The sequence below is a fragment of the Sorghum bicolor genome, chromosome 3, assembly GCF_000003195.3.
Source record: "Sorghum bicolor cultivar BTx623 chromosome 3, Sorghum_bicolor_NCBIv3, whole genome shotgun sequence".
Taxonomy (NCBI): Eukaryota; Viridiplantae; Streptophyta; class Magnoliopsida; order Poales; family Poaceae; genus Sorghum; species Sorghum bicolor.
In genome coordinates, this window is record NC_012872.2 from 14,313,157 (window position 1) to 14,329,159 (window position 16,003).

The following is a 16,003-nucleotide window of genomic DNA, read 5'->3' on the forward strand; positions in this document are numbered from 1 at the left end:
GTCCTCGGCCAGGCATCCCCTCCTAGCAGGGAAGTTATAGCCTTGGTGAGGGTATCGGGGCCCAGGTAGTCGATAGTACCCCTAAGCCTCCATGCAATTTGGAGAACTTGATAGAAGTTTAGTTAGGCTAGTCTCAATGCATGTTTCATGAGAGTGTCATGCACATTAAATAGGATGCCATATAAAGCAAAATTGCTAACTTGGCAGGGTCATTAAATGAAGGAGTTTCATCAGATGAGAAAGGAGTTTTATCCCCATGAAACTCATGTGGCTCGGTTACCTAGTTTATAGTCTTGGTAACTGTGCCATAAAACTATGCATTGAGACTAGCCTTATAGTTGAAGTCCAAATGTGAGTGTTTCTATGTTTGAGTGCTCTGTGTGTATCATGTCATCAAGCTTGAATGTTTTATAGTGTGCTAGATTCGTGCAAGCGGATCCTGTGGGTGTAGCTTCCGAGCATCGATCAATCGAAGAATCCGTCAGAGGCTAAACTTGAAGCCATTCTTTTCTCCTAATCCCCAAGACGACAACAAGCACACTTAGTGGGCATGATGGTATGACCAACTTGGGTGAGCCCCGTGGTAGTGTGCCTGAGTGGTCATAGACATTTGTGGCGTGAGCATGACTGACTCCGGTGACCCCAACGATGTCATGCTATATAGTAGTTGAGCCTAGTGCCGTTATCAATAGTGACTTGGTAGACTTGGATAAGCTCAAGTGGACATGATCTACAATATTGTCGGTGGCAGCATGACCGACTTTGATGAGCCCAATGGTGGCATGCTTGAGTGGTTGTGGTCGACAATGTTGTCGGTGCATCAGTCCGTTCCCACCAAACCAACTCACATATCTCCCTCACTATTCCTTATCCCTTTCCTCAAGCCGCACTCTCGCGCGCTCTTGATGTTTTGCTCGTCCTCTCCTCCTCCCGCTCCTCCACTCCCTCGCTCTACTCGTGCGCTATTGTGCCTCCCCTTCCTCCGTGACCTACAAGCCACCAGAGAGGAGGGCGACAAGGATGAGCTCTCGGGGTTCAGCTCTCATGCGTGTTGCAATGGTGTTCTTAGGATGTTGCAGTACATTTTTAGTTGCAGCAGGCTAGGGTTCCGGCGAGCTTTCGGGTTCAAATCTCGCCATTGTTGCAATGGTTCTCTCTGGATATTGCAATGGGTTTCAATCATTGTTGGAGTACTATTTTTTAAGATGTTGTTTCAGTTTCTTCACTCTACATGTTGCAGTAGTTGTTGCGTAGTGTTGTAGCAATATGTTCATTGTGTTTCATCAATTGTGGCCTAATGTTTCAACAGTTTTTCTTGTTTGTTGCTATAATATGTTTAAGGTCTTTCAACTCCATCATCTTAGTGTTGGAGTTGTCATTCCTTTTTGTTGTTGCAATTTATACGTTTATGGTGTTTCAACTACTTCAACCTTTTTATTGTAGCAGTTTGTCGGGCATTATTTCAATATCACATTTATGGTGTTTTCAATGTCTTCATCCTTATGTTGCATAGTGTGAGCAGGGGGAGGGGGCTGTGGGGGCAAACTAGTAGCAGGCAGATGTGTTGGGGGTCGGCGAGGTTGGAGGCAGGTTCAATCTACTTCCTCCTCCGTGCGTGTTGGGGGACAGGGCTTTTCCTTTTTTTTACTTTCTCCTTCGTGCGGGGCAAGAGAGTGCAGAGACATCCGGGTGCTAGTAGGAGTGCTATTATTTATTTATGAGTTGTTCATTGTAATACACTTCACTGACTGGATTGTAGCCCCCTATGTAAGGGCGTATGTAATGGTGCTAGCTATGTAGCTTGTAGCCAGCTGATGTGGAGGTAAAAAACAAAAGCAAAAGACTATTTTATATATTTTTATTTTTCTATACACTATTGGACCCATATGTTTCTCTCACATATCATTGAACTATGTGAAATAGATCAACTATTTGTTCGTTGCTAGTGACTACTCTCTTTTCTACTTTTTTCACTATCCACATCATAATAGCTAGCCAAATAGCTAACCATTGGATGCCCTAAGGAGCTAGCGTTGTCCTATGTCTTGTGTAGCATTAGGTTCATGGTGTAAGCTGTGGTGAATAAAGTTTAACACTCGGAGCATATTTCACTAGCATACAACACCTTCGATATATTAAAATACTTTGTCTGTCTCTTAAAGCTTTAAATTTTAGAGTTGTCCTAAGTCAAACTTTTAAAATTTTAACCTATTTTTTAGAAAAAAAATTGCTAAGATTTATATTACCAAATTAATACCATTAGATCAGAGAATATATTTCATAAGATACTTATTTTATGTCATGGATACATATACTCTTTTTTATAAAGTTGATCAAACTCTAAAAAAATTTGACTAATACGGATTCTAGGAGTTCAGCTTTTCAGGAGAGAAAGAGAGTATATAATATATCGAGCATATCGCAGATACGGAATTACGGATAGGTCAAAATATATTTTGATTGTCTCCAGGTTGCCCTAAAATCCTTTTTAGTAGATGCAATGTTTTATGGAAGGCCTTAATAGTAGTCTACATTGATGTATAAAAGGTAACGCTAGAATGTGCACATCATGTATATACCCGATCGATGGCAAATTACTAACAGTCAATTTTCTTATAAACTAATAAAGGTATATATTGAAACCTTACTATAATTTCCCTCTCATTAGTAAGCTTCATCACAATATGATGCCTTTCTGCAATGTCATTTGGCGACCTTGCCGTGCAGACTAAATAAGAAGAGTCAACCCTATATCATGCCTTCTTTTTGACGACGTAGTAAGGCTTAATTTGTTTTAGCAATACTATCTCCAAAGACTTGATGTTGTCAAAAATTTTATCGTGTGCATACATAGCAACCAGCAAATACAATGCCAAAAGCTTTTTAGTTATTACTACTCCATAGTACTAGTGTAGGAGTATACACTAAAACTTGCTTATAAATTAGAGTAAGTATGCTAGGTTTTATGAAGGCGAAAAAAGAGGCTAATATTTACTAGAAGCAATAATGAGCGTCGAGAGCAGACTTTGAAACCTCCTCCATCTCCATCGGTGGAATGGAAGGTGAGGATCACGAAGAAGCAGGTGCGGCTGGACAAAATCACGTGAGACGATACGCATTCTCAGGCAGCTTAGAAACTTTGGGAACTGAAACGATTACTTGCCAAGCTCAGAACGGCCGGCGATCCAGCCATGACGACAATTACTCGCCCCTGGATTTACTCCCTTCTAATTGCCCTGCTGGCTGCTCTGCCCTGCTCCCATCTGCTGTTGCCGCCGCCGCCGCCGCCGCCGGTAAACTCTTCTCGGGGCCGGGCAACATGACGAGGCTCCGGCTAGGACCTCCGTTGTTCAAAATGGCCCTAGCCGTCTTAGCCGCCGTGCTCGCTTCCATGGCGCCCCGAGGTCGCTGCGACGACGCGGCGAGGTCCGTGGTGGCCAGAAGCATCTTCGTCAACCGGAAGGGCGGCGCCGACTTCACGTCGGTCCAGGACGCCGTCGACTCTGTTCCGCTCGGCAACGACCAGTGGATCCGAGTTCACGTCGCCGCCGGCGTGTACAAGTAAGTAATCCATGCAGTGCACAGCACCGCTTGTGTAGTTCGAGTGCAACTTGTATTGTTCAGACATCATGGATCTCGACCCTGCGCTTGAATGAAGAACGTGAAAGGTTTTAGTTTGAGTGTCTCCAATAATCCATATTCACTCCATTTCCTCGCCCAACTTTCAGTTACTTGTTTCGCTCGTCTAAAGAAGAAAGATTTCCCAACAGACGGTTTCACGCACACAGTACTAGTAGTGTAGCTAATTTTGTGTCTGTTTTTTTTTTTTTGTTGATCACGACGATCGATGATGCATGGATGCACCAAGTGAGAAGGTGATGATACCGCAGAACAAGAGCTTCATCCTGCTGGAAGGCGAGGGGTGGCAGCAGACGTCGATCGAGTGGGCGGACCACGCCGGCGGGGACTCGAGCACCGCCGCCACCCCAACGTTCGCGGCGTACTCAGCCGACTTCATGGCCCGCGACATCGCCTTCAAGAACACGTACAACGGTGCCGGCGGGACGACGACGATCGCGCCGGCGGTGGCGGCGCTGGTGGCGGGCGACCGGTCGTCCTTCTACCGGTGCGGCTTCGTGAGCGTGCAGGACACGCTGAGCGACATCCAAGGGAGGCACTACTACGAGGGCTGCCACATCCAGGGCGCCATGGACTTCATCTTCGGCAACGGCCAGTCCATCTTCCAGGGGTGCGAGATATGGACGGCGCGGACGCCCGTGTGGCCAGGCTTCATCACGGCGCAGGGGAGGGTGAGCGAGGCGGACACGAGCGGCTTCGTCTTCAAGGGCTGCACGGTGAGGGGCGTCACGCCGGCGTACCTGGGACGCGCGTGGCGACGCTACGCCAGGGTCATCTTCTACCAGACGGACATGTCCGGCGTCGTCGTCAGCCAGGGGTGGGACGCGTGGGGCTACAAGGGCACAGAGTCAGTGCTCTCTGCTTCTGCTTGCCATTTTTTTTTTTTTTTGCCAATCTGACTGACTGACAGGTTTAATCTAATCTGCAACTGCATGCAAACAGGGGCACGCTGACTATGGTGGAGGAAGGGTGCACGGGGCAGGGGTCCAACAGGACGGGCCGGGTGCCATGGACTAAGGACCTGAGCGGCGCCGAACTCGCCAAGTTCGTCGACCTCTCCTACGTCTCTGCCGACGGCTGGCTCGACGCGCAGCCACGCTAGATTCCTGGCCCGGACAGCAATAACAATGTGATGGTGCACAAAGTTATATACGCAAAGGTTAATTACGTACTTGTTGGGTTGTGCCAGGCTTGGATGCAAACATAGGCAATGAAAATGATTACAGGTGTCCTTTGACGATCTGTTGCGTACAAGTCGGAGGAAATTTAGATGGAAAAAAAAAGAGAGGATGGTTTATGCAACCATCACGAGCGGAATGTAGAAATGCAATTATCAACGAAAAAAAATCAGAGGGCTGTATAAGAGAGATTTTTGAAGGGAAACTATTCTGGGGTGAAACAATAATGGAAGCATTCTTTCCGATACAATATGGCCTAACGGTTCATGGCAGGACAAAAATCAGGAATTGAATTTGCAACTCAACACAAAACACACAATCTAGTGCTGACTAGTGATGTTCCTCTTCCTCTCTCCCCCCCTAGTTTCATCAACAATCCTTTTTTGGAACTGCTCGATTTATGAAGTGTACAGACAGCTGGAAGCCCTAGGCGACAACAATACTTTATGCCTTGCAAAGAATGGCTCCTATCTCACTTGGTGTACAGGACATCCTCCCATGGGTGACGGTAGAGTGGCTGCTTAAGCCTCTTCTGGTCGAAGGTGTGCCTGCGAATCAAAGTAGCACATTTTTTTTTCAGAAAAGTGACGTTGCAAAACAAATGGTCAAACTAGAAGAATAACATTACAATCATTGCATAGCATAACCAAAGAGAAGTCAATTAACAACAGAATAGGACTCACCCGATCAGGCCAATTGAACGCGCAAGCACAAAGAGCCCATTAAGATAACCAATTTCCACAATCTCATCGATCTCCTGTTTGGTGAACATTCCACTTCCAGACAGAAGATCCAAGAAAAGTGACCCGATCGCACCATCGACGTTCAGAACCAAATTGTTGGCTTTGGACAAGGTGTAGGTCTCAACCTGGACAGCGTATTCCATGTACTTGACTGAAGGGAAATGTGTGTGAGCATATTTTTGTAGAAGCTGCACACGCTTATCCCTGTTGTCTCTGCTCTTAATCCTAATTGACACAGGCGAGTGAACTTTCTGTGTCACAAAACCATTTTCAAGTGCAAAGATTTTTTTTATGATTGACTCATGAAAAGGCTATATATGCTATACCTGTGACCAATCCCAGGCACACGGATTCCCTTCTTTTTCATGCCTTCAACAAACTCGTACGGCGTGAGGTTCTGCGACCAATTGATAGACCCATTACAGTGATTAAACGATCTAAGAAACATGGAGATGCTAAAAACATGAAGAGAATCTAAGTTGGCTCACCCTGTCACATGCATCTTTGAAGTATCGGGCTGCGTCATCAATTGCCCCACCGAAGCGGGGACCAATTGTCAATAATCCTGTGATAACAGAACTCGGTTTTAATGTTTCAGCCATAAATATTGGTAATCTATGCAGTCAAAGGGTAGAAATTTTGCATGTAGAAATCAAATAGCTCACCAGACACCAAGCTGGAAACAAGGTCCTTTCCAGCCCTAGCAGTAACTATAGAGTTATGAGCACCAGATACACAGGGACCATGGTCGGCACAAAGCATGATGCATATCTATGAGGCACATGGGAAAAAAACTTTTAGATTAAATGAACTCAGGGTATAGAAAACCATTGTTGGTCAGAATAATCAACAGCTACTACAGCTTGAACTCTGTAAAGAAGACATGGTATCAATGTCAGTATATCATATATGCCCATAACTTACCTCAATAAACTGAGTGCAATAGCGAGGAAGGCTGCGCTTGAACCACAAAAGAGAGATAACATCACCAACTCCATAACCCTGTTCAATAATTGTAGACATAGGGACACCAGCATAGCATGGTTCCTCACCTGTGTCACAAGCATGCACCCAATATTACTTACTCAGCTCTGAGGGGGGGAGACACATACAGATGAAAAAAAACAGAGCATAAATGGAATAACATGGCACCAGCAACCTAACCTCTGTCATCAGAGATTGTGGAGATGATGTGGGTAGGAGCTCGGACCTTCCCACTCTTGATTGCAGTTTTAAGGTCCTCAGGAATGGGAGGAGGTGTAATTTCAGTCACAGGAGAAATTTTTCCTTCCTCAACCTGTCAAATATAAATTTGAGCCTCAGAACCTTGATTCCCATACATTAGATTATTCAATAATAATGCTTAAAAGACAACAATGTAGCAAAACTCATCAACATACCAGTTTGTCAAATGCCTCCTTAATTGCACTTTCTAGAGCTTCATATGAAGTCGGCACAATTGCACCAGCTTCCCTTAGTGCCTGATTCTTAGCTTGTGCTGATTCCAACTCACCACCACTCTTGGCACCCTGTTACGTCCCAAGAAAAGAAGATCTCTGGATAGTAAATACACCATTTTTCTGACAAACCCGGACGAGGGGGGATGTGGAGAGGGGGGGGGGGGGGGGGGTCCAAGTAATTTTCCAAAACTTACAGCATGACCAAACTGCACTTCTGATTTGAATAGACGTGCACATGTCCCACTAACCCATGCAACAACTGGTTTCTGAACCTTTCCTTGTTTCAATGCTTCCACAAGTGAATACTCGTCTTTTCCACCAAGCTCCCCAAGAACAACCATCATTTTAACCTAAAACCAACAAACATGGAATACAAGAAGTTAGTACACCAATGCTCCAGGCTTCAGTTACAAATGGTAAACATTAGACACCATGTTGAAAGCTTTCTTTATGCTGAACAACCATTAAGTCATAAGATTTTATTTGTCGAATAAAAGGTGTGTAAGAGTATGGTACAGGAGTAGTCTTAATATATTATTATAGTGTATATGCCATCACAGACAATTCACCATAAAGATAAACCAAGAATATGCATATGCATAACACTACAAGAAACTAACTATTTTTCACATATGGATTTAACCAGTGTAAAATGTCAAACCTGTGGTATGTTATTAAAACGCAGAATGTGGTCTGACAGAGTTGATCCAGGGAAAACATCCCCTCCAATTGCAATTCCTGACCATTTAAAATAATAGTTAGTACACATTCATCTGTGTGTGCTGAAAAAATAAAATATTCACACAGCTGTGTTACCTTCATAAATACCATCTGTCACTCTGGCAATGGTGTTGTACATCTCATTTGACATGCCACCCTGAGGATGTAAATGAAATGTTAGTTTGTCATGGCCTCATTGCCGTTTGGGATGCATATGATCATCCAAAACTACACTCAGAATAGACTCATGCAAATGAACATAATAAACTAGCCAATGAGTGAGAAATAGAAGAAACAGAAATTGAGCAATTCAACCTAAAAACTAATTGCATATGCACTTATATTTCCATATTCTAGCTAAACATAAGGCCAAGGCTCATGCTCTGCATTCGAAAGTCTAGAAAGCTATTTAGTGTGTCATATATATTATGCAAGGCTTGATAAGAAACAGATTATATTCTCATTCTTACCATGAAATAGATATTTAAGTACTCATGATACCAAGCAAGAACTTTAGTATCTTATACTAAGTAATTTATATTTCTTTTTCTTTTTACTTTCTCGTTTTGGTGTTAGTAGCTCTTGCTTGGATTCATCTCTAGCTTGCCCCAGATTGCTTGCTGGGTGGGTGGGTGGGGGGGGGGTGTTGGTTGCTGCTCTTGCTGTTGTATGTAGACAAGCAAAGCAAATAAAGAAAGAATGGTATGAAGGCACTACCGATTTAGACACAAAACCAACAGATCCAGGCCTGTAAAGCTTGCACTGAATTATGTTGTCAATGGTTCCAGCGGTATCACCAATCTTGAAAGCACCAGCTTGAATTCCTCCAACTGTTGCAGGTCCAATGATGACCTTCAAACAATATTAAAACTGTTAACCAAAAATAAGGGACAGTATGCAGGTGACAAGACATGGAGTGTGCCAATAGCAATATCTGGGATGAACCAGAAGCAATTTTTTTATAAACTTGTCTAGAAGGATATAATCCTTTATTGATATGAAGCTGTACTGTTTAGATGATAACTTGTAAATGAATCATCTGGTCTGAAAAAAAACAGTTTGTTAAGCTTAGTCCTTACCTTGTTATTAGCACGTGCATAACTAATTAGCTGCTTTGCATCTGATTCAGGAACACCCTCAGCGATAATGGCTACAACCCTTATTGTTGGCTGCTTCAAGGCTGACATTGAAGAGGCAGCAGCACTGCAAAATCCTCAAATATAGTTACCGTGTAGTTACTCAAGACCATGCGTTGTTTCACAAAAGAATAACTGAAATAAAAGCTAACCTCCGGAAGGATGCAAAGTTGATAAACACATCAGCTGTTGGGTGAGCATTGCAGGCAGCTTCAATTCTACAAAAGATACACAAGTAAATACCAAGTTGTGCTAGCAATAGCATAGTCATCACCAAAGATAGAACAATTTTCTTGCCCAATGAAATGACAGATACGAGGACCTACAGAACTTACGTAGGATGAACTGGAATAGCAATTTCCTCTTGTCCAAAGAAAAGTTTCTGAAAACCGTCAGAACCAGGGTTGATTATTCCAGCAACAGAAGGTGTTTCTCTCCCTATAAAGAAACACAAAGTCAATAAGGAATAAGTAAGTCAGGAATGCCATTCTACCATGTTAACCAAGAATGAAGAGTTGATGTGTACCGCAGAGGAAGTCAAAATCAAGCATCCGTTGGATGGGAAGTTGCTTGTAGTTGTAGAATAATGCTTGGGTAGTTTTCGAAAAAAGTTGGCCGGTCGCCATGATTTACTGCTCCTGTAAAAAATGAATTATATAATATGATAAACAGAAAAGTAACGGGCAGACAATACAAAATCATAATTAATATTACTTCTAACAGTCCTTGTACATAAATTCCAGTGAACTATCAGAACCAAACTAATAGTGGGCTATCATAAATCCATCCCATTGCAATGAACAGCTACAAGATGAATCTCACATGCGAGAAAACACAAAAACTGAAAGCTCTAAAGCTAACTTAGACTACCCACAATGTGAGTCAGAAGCGATGCTGAAACATGGAAAAGTGACTCTTGGCATTGGGTAGTGCCATTGTGTGAAGCGATGCCGAGTTCAAAAACATTGGCATCGGGGAACCAACTTGCGTCAATGCTGAGAAATAAAATAGTATTTTTTAGTTGGCGTTTCCTACTTGCTCATGCAAAGAAAATGAAGATGGTGCTCTGACGTTGGTCCCTACAAGCACATGCATATCGATGCTAAACACTGTGAGGTTGGAGGGTTTTTTCGGCATCGGCTATGATAGCTTTCTCAACCTCGACTACGCTGTGGGCAGTCTTACGGTAATTTCTTTGATTCTTTTCCAGTAATCAATCATGCAGTATAACTAATTCTACTTCTCATAACCAGGTAGGTAAGGAATCTTTTACAATGATCTCAAACAAAGAATTACAGGCATAATTTATAGCGAACAAAAAAAAATGAATTTACAGTCCTAAACTATAAAGACTAATGCAGGGCATATTAAATCCTATTATAATATGACCACATCAAGAAAATACAAAAGCATAAACAGGACACTCAGGTGCGTTTGGCAGGGCTCCGGATTCATGCAGAGACGTTTCAAACTCAGATTCTTTTAAGAAACGTTTTTTATGATGAATTGGAATCACTCTAGGAAATCGTTTGGCTGGTAGATTCAGATTCTCTTAAATAAAAATATGTTCAAAAAAATTCTAAACTTTTTGTGAGTGGAGTACAACTTAAATACAAAGCATTTTAACTTGTTGCACTAAAAAAGAATTAAGTGAAAAAAGAACGAAAAAAGTAGGAAGCAATGAGATGAGAATCTGTGCGAAACCAGCCTCCAACCGTTTCACATGCGTATGTAGAAACGGGTGAAACGTTTCGGTTCCGAATCACTTGCTGGAAAGACCGTTTGAAAGTGATTCAACCGATTCTCACAAGAAACTGAAACACTTCTTCTATCCAAACACACGTGTGAGCTTGTCTTCCAAAATCCACTTACTACACCAAATAAAACAGGAAGCTCGACAACCCGCATAATACTGAGCTGAAATCAAAGCAGAACGGATCTCAAGTACAACATACAGAAGACAGCTCAACATCCAAAAGTATTATACCATAAAGGAGCCAAACTCGAAGCAGAAAATCAGATCTCAAGTACAACAGACCGGTACATTGCATTGGCATCATTGCCCAACTACTTCCATCATTCTTCAATGACAACATCGTGCAAGTTATAGGCTACAAAATCCAAGTCGTCCAAACCTCTTTGTTTCTCTAGCATCCTACTAGTCCAATATTGGTAAGGCTACTATTCCTGCTGTCCAAAGCTCTTTTGTTTCCTAATAACATACGAGTCACTGAATTCAAATCCCCAGTAACCCATTCCTACAAGATCATGGGCATCACTTGCAAACGAGTTAAACGATCATTAACAACGGACTAAGCCAGAATGAATATCGAAGTTAACTTCCCGAACACGACAAATTTAAACCCTCGCTAGTTGTCGCTGCCAAAGCCACCAATCCCAACACTACCAGACCGCTAGGTCCCCTCAGATCCATACAAAAACCGCACTCGGAAGTCCGAATCGCCAGTATCCAACAAAACCCCACGACTCCTCGCACAACCGGGCAGCAATCGGACCAAACTCGCGCTATGGGATCACTTCCCGGCCAAATTCAGATCACAAGCGGCATGCAGGCAGCCCATTCCCGCCCGAACCCACTAAATCACACGCGAAGCGCGAGATCCACGCGCGATCCCGCCGCCAGCGGCGCACGCAGATCCTCAGATCCGGGGCCCGGCGATCCGGGCCGCCGAGCGTTCGGCCTAATGCCGCAGAGAGCGAGAGCGGCAGCAGAAGCAGCGGGGGAGTGTGCATGCTGGGGGTGTGGAAGCTGCGAACCTTACGGAGCGGGGGCGAAGCGAGGCGCGGCCGGAGGAGGGGGACGCGGGAGCGGGATTTCGCCGGAAGATCAGTGGTGCGTCGCTGGGACGGGCGGAGCAGAGCTGGCCGGAAGCAGAGGAATTTATAGTGGCGGGTGGAGGATGGGGGGCCGGTGAGGAGTAGGCGAGGCGAGGCGAGCGACGCATTGCCCATCTACCCCCGCCCGCCCCACGCCGCCGCGAGGACTGTCTGGACCGGGTCCATGAGCCGTAGGAATGGACTAGCCATTAGTACTTGGCACTCGGTATTTACTTGTCAAATGTACTTTTGTTTTAGCCAGCCACGTGTTTGAAAATGAGCATGCGGATTAAGGAATTTATCGTTTTCAAACATGCAGCTGTATGTCTTTAGTGGCATCCATATATATAATAAGGAGTTTGACAATGGAATGGAATAAATAAATGTAAACCCTAGCACGCCATGGTCGCGTGCCTGCGACACCGTGCAACCATCGCATCAATGTCGGCGTCGATGCCTATGTTGAAGGCGGGTTAGGGTTTTGCCATCTCCCTTGGCTCTAGATTACGGCAAGTTAACCTAGCGGCAGGTGGCAGTAGGTGGGTGGGGCGACGAGGTAGCGAAGCACTGCCGGGCGTGGTGGTGGAGGCGGCGGTTTGGGTGAAGCAGGGGGCGGGGGAGTATTATCGACGATTGGTTGATGGAGGCATCAGATTAGCGAAGGCAGAACCAACGGACGGGAGCGAAGGGCGAGCGGTGCGGCGAGGCGGCATATCATCGACGTCCGCGAGCAGTGGTAGCAAGGGTAGTGGGTGAGGTCGCACGCTCGTGCGGAAACACGACCTATCTTGCCATAACTCTAAATAGATAAATGTTATATGCCTTTTGACATGAAGCCAGTACGAGCTGTTTAGTTGTATGTGTGATAACGCAAACATAAATGAAACAAAGCTACGAATGATATTCTAGAGAAGTATATAAATGACAAGATATAATACATACCAAATTTGTGCTACTATTTAATGTGAAATTATCTCTTATTCTCTAAAATTCTTTATATTTGGGTATGTTTTTAAATGCTTGAGTGTACTATATTATGGGATAAAGTATATCCGTTCAAAGTTCTCATATCTATTAAGATATACTACCATCCTGAAATACATAATATAATACAATATATTCTATAGAAGTATATAAATGACATGTAAAGATATGACACTTTATACTTACTAAATTTGTGCTACTATTTAATGCAAAGTTACTTTTATTCTCCAAAATCTTTATATTTGGGTATAATTTTTAAATGCTTAAATTACTGTATTATTGGATGGAGTATATTTATTCAATGTTCTCATAACTATTATTAAGATATACTCTCTCTATCCTGAAATAAATGGTATTCTAAGAATTTTAAGACAGGTTATGGGGTAAAACAACCTTACCCTCTATTAACAATAGAGAAATCTTATGCTTACCATATTACCGTTGTGATTGGTGCTTTGGGGACATATTGATTTACCTAGAATACTTTATAATCTAAAGCAAGTTTTGAGGCCCTTGTGGTTCTTAAAAGAGGCTATGTCAAATGCTCATAAAAAATAGCTCCATGCAAGGTGGCTGAAGGAGCCGAAGCCAATTTTATATAGAGGAGCTAGAGCCGAAAAAGTGGCTTCTCTCGACTCCTTCTCACATATCAAATTATTACAAAACTTACATTGAAGATATTTTTGTTAAACATTTTTTTAAAAACAGCTTTAGCTTCATTAGAGAAGCCACTTCACATGAGGAGCTGGAGCCTAACAACTTGCCCTGAATGCTTCAATACCTTATATTTTAGTATAAATAGAGTACTAGAATTATAAGTGTAAATGGTTAGGATATTTTTTTGACCATATTCAAGATTAAATCTGTTTAGATGAGATTCAGATCTATCCATATTCGAGTCCGGATAATCAATATCCAATACCGTATTCATATCTGAATACTCAAATTGCATTTTTATGATGTTGATATCCAATCGTATCCTATTCAACATAGCTAGCACAATCTGTGTTCGAATCTAAATCCAAATAGAAATGTAAAAACAAATACAATATCAGTGATATCCATCCGTATCTATCCATTTGCATCTTTAACTAGAATGTAAAACATGATAGCTTATGATCAAAACTGAGTGATGCATAAAATGTGTTGTAATTGTTATTTTTACATACCAATATCTGTCAATGCTAACTATTTCAAATATTGCACTTAGCTTTTAGTTTAACTAGAAGCATACCCCTGTGTTGCTGCAGAAAATTATGAATGGTATAGAATAAATTAGAGTATACATAATTACTTATACGAAGGGGAAAACTACGAGAAACTAATCCTAGTGGATTGTGTGGTACGTTGAACAACAAATGCTTTTGATGTGCTAGTGGATTTTAATTGTCTATAATAGTGTATTGTTGAGGTGGACAGCTTGTGTGTTGAGATAATTGCTAGTGGCGTTTAGAATTACAAGAGATATAGATATAGATTTGGGCACTAAAGTTGTATGATGTTGAGTATGCATAGTCTGTGCTTCTCATTACATTGTAACAATTTTAGTATTCGTGTCCTACCGTGATATCCCCTAAGGGACTTGTGTTTTCCCCTAAAACTACAAAGGTTTATAACAACGAAAATTCTAGAATGGCGTAAGTATTGAATAATACGAAGTAAAGGCACTATTTTGGATCCATTAGCTACTCTAAAAGATGAACCAAAAAATATTTCTAGATTTACTGATTTAGCTATTCTCTAAAATAAACTCCATCTAAAAACTAGATAGGTCCAACATACCATGTAGAAATTAACATTCTCCATATTTAAACCAACCATATATATTGTAGAGACCCGTCATGTTAATTCATATAAATCAAATGTCATCCTCTTGACCGGTCTGATGTAAGAAAATCAACCTTGGTGATCCAAGGAGATGCCACCCTCATCTCCACTACATCAAAATACATGATCATGATTGCATATTATACCAGTATGGCTGCTACAAATCAGGATTACATCTCAACAAAATAATACGTAAATCAACAAAACAAGTGTTACAAATCTTGTCAAATTAAGTCAATTGTACAAAATTAGTGAAGACACTAACTAACCTATATGTAGTGAGAACCGGGTGACTACCTTACCATGTTATACCTAGGTTGAAACCCCTATGCTACAAATTAAATCTAAACTAGTAACTAGTGGCCACCGTGCCCATGGGCATCACTATCATAGCTTGGGCGACTCCTTGTCATTCACCCACCTTGCTGACATCGGTAGGGTGACATGTCCACCAATGTTCTTTAGGTACCTGCAAAACAACTTAATAACAGCACCCTGAGTACTTCGCAGGGCTTACTCATATAATATACAAAGGAGTATGCAATTGGCATTACCAAGATATAAATTAAAGTTGGATTTATATAAATATCATTTCATGTATAAAGTAAATGTTATCTACCAACTATATCTAAGCATAGGACAAATTTAAGCATGTATGAACACTAAGCATAAAGTGGAGCTCGATCTTCAATGAGTCATTCATCACAACATGCTACTCTAAATCTAGAAGTAAAAACAATCAAAGACATTCAAGCATTCAAAGAAAACTCTATAGAGATATACAATCAGGGCAGTCCCAATGCTAGAATATACCTATTAATTTCTATAGACACTATATATAGAATCATGGTCCCAATAGCTAGTTTCTATAGAATACTTTTTTATCCAATCACATTCATTATCTCTCCATTCTCAACCAATCACATCACTTCATGTCTTGGTTTTTGTGTAGACATGGTTTCTCACTTAGACCCGGTTTCTATGATTTTTGCTCTCTCTCTTCAATAACTATCTTGTCATATCAGCAAAATGCTTTGATGGCAGTATAATTAATATTCATAGAAACTATGATAGTTTCTGCATTGGGAGTGCCCTCATGCCAACATTAAAGACTAGGACAAACCTCCATACCCATGCCTAGCTTTCATAAGTGTGGCCAAATTGCCCATGAACAACATGAAAACACCCCACCTCGAGCTGAATCCACGCACTGCTCACAAAAAGTTACTAGGGTCGCCACACCCATATATGACATATATCATCTATACTGGGGTTACTCCAACTCACTATGACAATGATATGGTTCCTTAACTAGTCTAGCGAGCTACATCATTCAAGACCTCTTCTATCTTGCCATGACCCAACCCCTTATCAGTCCTCGAGTCAGTTCATCATATGATCAATTTTTAGATCATTGCTCAATTTGATGTTGCATAGTTGGCAAGCAAGTCTTATATCATGCGAATGGTGAGAAACTC

General features: G+C 42.0%; 2 protein-coding genes across 3 annotated transcripts; one reads left to right on the forward strand and one right to left on the reverse strand.

Annotated features, from left to right (window-relative positions):
- On the forward strand, positions 3,331-4,922 carry LOC8078174 (probable pectinesterase 29). The gene is made up of 3 exons (XM_002455463.2): positions 3,331-3,561; positions 3,869-4,486; positions 4,582-4,922. Exons 1-3 carry the CDS (start codon positions 3,356-3,358, stop codon positions 4,739-4,741), a joined length of 984 nt encoding a protein of 327 aa, XP_002455508.2. The 5' UTR covers positions 3,331-3,355; the 3' UTR covers positions 4,742-4,922.
- LOC110433903 (ATP-citrate synthase beta chain protein 1) lies at positions 4,979-11,810 on the reverse strand. 2 transcript variants are annotated; one of them, XM_021456953.1, is made up of 17 exons: positions 11,655-11,810; positions 9,403-9,514; positions 9,212-9,314; positions 9,029-9,094; positions 8,820-8,943; positions 8,458-8,592; positions 7,837-7,897; positions 7,682-7,758; positions 7,215-7,370; positions 6,961-7,089; positions 6,725-6,857; positions 6,485-6,612; positions 6,226-6,331; positions 6,049-6,125; positions 5,887-5,957; positions 5,501-5,785; positions 4,979-5,365 (listed from the first exon to the last, which is right to left on the reverse strand). In XM_021456953.1, exons 2-17 carry the CDS (start codon positions 9,500-9,502, stop codon positions 5,290-5,292), a joined length of 1,827 nt encoding a protein of 608 aa, XP_021312628.1. In that variant the 5' UTR covers positions 9,503-9,514; positions 11,655-11,810; the 3' UTR covers positions 4,979-5,289. The 2 variants fall into 2 exon arrangements, with proteins under 2 accessions (XP_021312628.1, XP_021312629.1); XM_021456954.1 differs by having other exon boundaries at positions 11,660-11,804.

What these genes read in the sequence shown, in the direction of transcription:
- LOC110433903 (XM_021456953.1), bottom strand. Translation starts at nt 9,502, where the DNA reads ATGGCGACCGGCCAACTTTTTTCGAAAACTACCCAAGCATTATTCTAC. An exon ending in ATGCACGTGCTAATAACAAG is followed by an intron (nt 8,593 to 8,819) that starts GTAAGGACTAAG and finishes TATTGTTTGAAG; the next exon opens with GTCATCATTGGACCTGCAAC. An exon ending in TTGGTTTTGTGTCTAAATCG is followed by an intron (nt 7,898 to 8,457) that starts GTAGTGCCTTCA and finishes TTACATCCTCAG; the next exon opens with GGTGGCATGTCAAATGAGAT.
- LOC8078174 (XM_002455463.2), top strand. Translation starts at nt 3,356, where the DNA reads ATGGCCCTAGCCGTCTTAGCCGCCGTGCTCGCTTCCATGGCGCCCCGA. An exon ending in GTCGCCGCCGGCGTGTACAA is followed by an intron (nt 3,562 to 3,868) that starts GTAAGTAATCCA and finishes GGATGCACCAAG; the next exon opens with TGAGAAGGTGATGATACCGC. An exon ending in TGGGGCTACAAGGGCACAGA is followed by an intron (nt 4,487 to 4,581) that starts GTCAGTGCTCTC and finishes GCATGCAAACAG; the next exon opens with GGGCACGCTGACTATGGTGG.